Here is a 6,000-nt window from a genome sequence, read left to right as displayed (position 1 = left end):
GGAATGTATCACTGGGAAAAAAAAAACACACCCTCAGAATGAACGGCAGGCTGTGTTACAGGTGAATGTTTCTCCAGCTTGCTCGGCTGCATAATTGTCTTTTCTCTCTCTCTCTGGACTGGAAAGCACGAGAGTTGACAAATCAGTGGAGGATTAGGGAAGCGTGATGGAGCCTTGCAGCCGCACAGCGCTAACGGCCTCTCATTTCCCAGCCACGGCTTAAAGAGGAGGAATTGCACCCAAAAAATCTGCCGGGCTCGGGGCTTAAAGATTGCACGCTCCTTCGCCATAAATGCAAGCACTTTTCCTGGAGGGGGAGGAGGGGGGTGGAGGAAGGAAGAAGAGGCTGTCCTCACATAAGAGAGGAGGTGGGAGGTCCTGACTGAGGTGACAATGGGAGCTGGAAGGACATCAGTGATGAGGAGAATGCAGGAGCGGTGGTGATGCTGAAGGATAGATAGAGACAGGAGTTGGGCTACCTCTCTCTCTCTCTCTCGCTCCGTGTGTGTCGCTGTATGTCTGAGGGGAAGGCACACAACACAAGTAAAAGGATGCAGAGTGGGGCGCCGCAAACCAGCGGCGCTAGCAATGTCCAGAAAGACGAGAAGAAATCCTGCTTTTCCAACATCAAGATCTTCCTGGTATCAGAGTGCGCGCTTATGCTGGCACAGGGAACCGTGGGCGCTTACCTGGTAAGGCGAATTGAATACCTGAAGACCAAATATCCTTTATAATATCAATTATTAAATTATCCTTTATTGCATTTTTTCAAAATTAAAGTTGATTTTAACTGGGACTTTGAGATCTTAGACACTAACCTGTACCAAAATAACTGGGGGCATCTTAAATGAGATGGTGGGCATATTACACATAATAATTGCATAGAAAATATGAAATTTGTAAATGTGTTCTGTAGCCTGTGAATTTACATTAATCAGATAAGATCACCATAGGTAACCAGATGAAAGTGAAATTATATAATAGATGTAAGTTCGCACAATATAATAGATGTGGAAAGACCTGTGTAATAATTGGATATATTAATATGTGCAGTCTGTAAATCCTATTATTAGCCCGCGTGTGTTACAGTTCAGTGATTGATAAGACATGAAGCTTCTGATTGTATTACCCATCAGCAACTTGCATTTATATAGCACCTTTTAGCATAGAATCCCCCCCACCATATAAAATTTATTGGACCACATTGAAATTTTATTACAAAGATTTCAAGTCTCATTTTATTCCCAGTATCTTGCTGCAGTAGAAGGAGTGGCAGAACTGGTTTACTTCACCTAGTCTTGTTAATGTGATTTGGTCAGATTTTTAATGTATATATATAAATGCATTCATGTATATGTGCACACACATAATACATGTAATGTTTATGTCCATACATGCAGAAACGCAAGCAGTTTGGAACAAAGAATTAGGATAACCACTAGCCTAAACATGATAGATTGCTGTTTCTATGGAAACATACAGTGGTTGCCGGGGACTCTTACATAACTGTTATCAATCAATTACTAAGTAGAGTCTCAGCCGTGTGCCTCATCAGTTTGTGCCATCTTGCTCTGTTTGCTTTGCGTCGGGTTCACAATGTACATTGAGAGAAGAACCAAATAATCGGTTTATGTCAGGGTCATTCAGCTTCATGTTCAGGGCCGTTGTGTGCCTGTGTGTGTGTCTTTCTCTCTCTACCTGTGTGCGCCTTTGTGCCCTTCTCTTTCTCTCCTTCTCTCTGTCTTTCTGCGTGCGCCCCTAAATCCTCTCTCCATCGCTCTTCTGTTCTGTCTCCTGGCCCTCCCCTGTCCCTCTGTGAAAGCTGTACTACAGACATGAGGTGCATTTACATGTCTCTGTTTTGAATTTGTCTCCTTGATCCTGACAGCAGAATCAGAGACCAGTTTATTTTTTGATGCACCTTTGATTGTGCTGCTGGATTAAAGGTACTGCATTTAGCAGTGTTTCAGCCTTGTGCTGGTCCCCTGCACAATCTGAATTAATCACAGGCCTGCGTAAAAAATACCTCAGAAGTAAGAAGTTGCCAGTGAGGGGGTAAGTAGTTAGCTAGTGTCCCTTGGGCAATGTTTTGCATAGCGCTCCTTTATTTGCACTCTGCAGGTGTTTAATGGTGGATTACGTGTTCCATATCCAGACTGATAATTTCACTGAAATCTGAGCTAGTTTTCATTTCGTAATTCTGGTCATATAGATCGCTTCACAGCCACTGTACACAAATACTGCAGGGCTTGTCATTAACAGATGATGATGACTTTTTTTTAGATAATGAATGCTGTCACTATGTAATGTGATTTTGTAAATGTAGAAGCCTCGTTCAGATCCAGAGGAAAAAAAACATATGATGCTGTCACACTCCATATGAACCGGAGCAAGTTCTGAGGAACTTGATTTTCATGCTTCCTTTGCTGCCTGATGTGACACTAAACTGTACAGACCAGCAAGATCCGAAGTTTTTATTTATTTATTCATTCACAGAATGTGGGTGTCGCTGGCAAGGCCGGCATTTTATTGTCCATTCCCTAATTGCCCCTTGAGAAGATGGTGGTGAGCTGCCTTCTTGAACCGCTGCAGTCCATGTGGTGAAGGTGCTCCCACAACGCTGACTTTGTCATAGCGGTTTGGTACAACTGAATGACTCGCTGGGCCATTTCAGAGGGCAGTTAAGAGTCAACCACATTGCTGTGGGTCTGGAGTCACACATTGGCCAGACCGGGTAAGGACGGCAGATTTCCTTCCCTAAAGGACATTAATGAACCAGATGGGTTTTTATGACAATCCGGTAGTTTCATGGTCACCATTACTGGTACTAGCGTTTTTGATGAACTGAATTTAAAATTTCCCCAGCTGCCATGGTGGGATTTGAACTCACGTTCCCTAGGCCTCTGGATTACTCGTCCAGTAACACAACCACTATGCTACTGTGCCCTCACGCAATCCCGAATGGCAGCTAGGGCAGTGTTAAAGGTGCTACCCAAGGCAGCTAGTGATGAACAGTGGGTGAATAGCCACTGCACCATCCAGTTCTCCATTGTACCCATCGCACAAAAGTTAGAATTACAATCCTAGAATCATATAGTACAGAAGGAGGCCAATCGGCCCATCATGCCTGTGGCTGGCTCTCTGAAAGAGCTATCCAATTAGTCTCAATTCCCTATTCTTTCCCCATTGCCCTGCAAAAGTTTCCTTTTTAAGTAGAGATCCAATTCCTTTTGAAAGTTCAGGCAATGCATTCCAGGCATAAAAAAAAAACAATGTCCTCATCTCCCCTCTAACCCCTCCTAGCTTTTTTGCAAATTATTTTAAATATGCGTCCTCTGGTTACTGACCCTCCAGCCAGTGGAAACTGTTTTTCCTCATCCATTCTATCACAACCCCTCTTAATTCTGAACACCTCCATTAAATCACCTCTTAACCTTCCCTGATCGATTGTCAACAAGAAATGTAATGCTCACCTCTTTTAGTATCGGAAATAAACCGGAATATGCCAGCAGCGCAGCACAGGTCAGTCGTCACCTCAAACACGAATACAAGTGGTAATGTTCTGCCTCGGTACCACGGACGCATACCAGGAACATGTATCAGGAACTCCGCACCACAGGCCGTGATTTTGCATGCATTCATTTTACGGATTGAGATGTGGAGATGTACACACCGGAGACACTGAGGCGGAAAATCTCAGCTAAAGTTGTAACATTTTGGATTGGACCATTTATCACCATCAGTTCTGAGGAAAGGTTGCACCCGAAATATGAAGCGGTCCTTCCGCCATTGAATTACAGCATTTGCGTCTTTCCTTCCTGTCTTCATAGAGCTGTGCTCTCCTGCCTGAACATCGTGGCTTTTATTTTAGTATATTGGGCACATAGTAATGGCTGGAGGCAATGTAATGGGCACAGATGTTGCCCAAATACGGCCTGGTGGTTACTGTCAGTACAGAGAGAGATTTATCTCAAGGGGGTTGGAATTGAAAAGTGAGGAAGCGATGCTTCAGTTGCACAGAGCCCTGGCCAGGCTCCACTTGCAGTACTGCGCTCAATTTTGGGCACTGAACGTTAGGAAAGATATCTTGGCTTTGAAAGGGGGTACAGATTCACAAGAATGATACCCAGGGCTCCAAGGGTTAAGGCTTTGAGGACAGGTTGCAGAAACGGTTTGTTTTCCCTTGAGTTTAGACAGTTAAGTGGTGATCTAACCGAGGAATTTGGAATGATTCAGGGATTCAGTAGGGCAAACACGGAGAAGCTTTTTCCTCTGCTGGGGAGAATCCAGAACATAATCTTAAACTTAGGGCTAGACCATTTGGAAGTGAATTCAGCAAGCACTATTTTACACAAAAGGGCATTGGAAACCTAGATCTCGCTCACCAAAAGAATGTGGACGTTGAGTTGATTGACTGAGATCGCTAGATTTTTTTGGTAAGGATATCAAAGAATATGTAGCAAAGACAGGCAAATCGAGTTGAGGTACAGACCAGCCATCATCATCATCATAGGCAGTCCTTCGGGGTCGAGAATGACTTGCTTCCACACTAAAAATGAGTACTCAGGTAACTGATGAACTCATTTTAAACGGTGGAAGATGCCTGTGCGTGAAGTCTTTCCGGAAGTCAGGATCAGCGAGGCCCGGAGGTATAGACAAGCCATGATCTAGTTGAATGGCGGAACAGGCTTGAGGGGCTGAATGGCCTCCTCCTTTACCGATGTTCCAGATATTCTACTGGGTACCAACAAACCAGACATTTGCCACAGTGTAACGGTTGCTCAAGGAATCCTGGTGACCAAGGGATAGTTACCATTGAGCTTTGAACAGAAACAGAGTGCAGGGGATGATACTGTCTGGCAGAGAGTCGCTGAGGGAAGAGAAGGAGAAACGTGTGAGTTTCACTAGTGGTATTCCATGTGGACCTTTCTGATGAATGGAGAATGCTGAGGTGCAACTACATCAGCTCTCGAGTTCTTGACAAGTGAACACTGGAGCAGTGCCAACTCTCGTAATTCTCTGATCATGATTTATGTTGGGCCGACAGCCTGCTCACATCCTCCATTGTTGTAGAGGGTGGACTTTGGTGGAGGGGGCTCATCTCATCAGGTCCCAGCGTTTTTATGTATAAAACACTGGTTCAGCCTCAACTGGAGTACTGTGTCCAATTCTGGGCACCGCATTTTAGGAAGGATGTGAAGGCCTCATTGAGGGTGGAGAAAAGATTTACGAGAATGATTCCAGGGATGAGGGACTTCAGTTAAGTGGATAAATGGGAGAAGCTGGGGCTGTTCTCCTTAGAGTAGAGAAAATTGTGAGGAGATTTGATCGAGGTGTTCAAAATCATGAGGGGTCTGGACAGAGTAGATAGAGAGAAACTGTTCCCATGGCAGAAGGGTCGGGAATCAGAGGACACAGATTTAAGTTGATTGGCAAAAGAACCAAAGGCGACATGAGGGAAAACTTTTTTACGCAGCGCGTGGTTAGGATCTGGAATGCACTGTCTGAAAGGGTGGTGGAGGCAGACTCAAGTCGTGGCTTTCAAAAGGGAATTGGATATGTACCTGAAGGAAAAAGAATTGCAGGGGAAAGGGCGGGGTGAGTGGGACTGGCTGAAGTGCTCTTGCAGAGAGCCGGCACAGGCTCGACGGGCCGAATGGCCTCCTTCCGGGCTGTGACCAACCTGTGATTCTATAATGCTTTGGAAGGAACAACAGATGGTTTTCTCTTCATGGCGATGATACTCCATCACTGGGGGCAATGTGGCTTTGTAGCATATTGTCGTACTGGTTCAGAAACAGTTAAACATTCACACGGGCTTATTTATGGATCAGATTTTCTGGCTTGCAGACCAAAATTCATCCTGGCCCAGAATTTGCTGGAGCGTGGCTTCTCGCGCAAACCGTCCAAACATTTGTGGCAATTCGCAACTCACGGGGTCTCTCAACCTCGCCACAAGTTGCAGGCCGATATACACAGGGAGAACGGTGTGCGCAGGAA

At 45.0% G+C, this 6,000-nt stretch overlaps 1 protein-coding gene across 1 annotated transcript in view; it reads left to right on the top strand.

Moving 5' to 3' along the window:
* Positions 1-470: 470 nt before the first annotated feature.
* The window catches only part of LOC139228143 (solute carrier organic anion transporter family member 3A1-like), a 215,057-nt gene continuing 209,527 nt past the window's right edge, over positions 471-6,000 (top strand). The window contains exon 1 of the mRNA XM_070859332.1: positions 471-692. Within this exon, the coding sequence (XP_070715433.1) occupies positions 516-692 (177 nt within the window). The 5' untranslated portion in view covers positions 471-515. The remainder of the gene's footprint in view (positions 693-6,000) is intronic.

This window comes from Pristiophorus japonicus, chromosome 17, assembly GCF_044704955.1.
Source record: "Pristiophorus japonicus isolate sPriJap1 chromosome 17, sPriJap1.hap1, whole genome shotgun sequence".
Lineage (NCBI taxonomy): Eukaryota > Metazoa > Chordata > Chondrichthyes > Pristiophoridae > Pristiophorus > Pristiophorus japonicus.
Note: the sequence above shows the minus strand (reverse complement) of the source record. Positions and strands in the feature narration are given on the sequence as shown.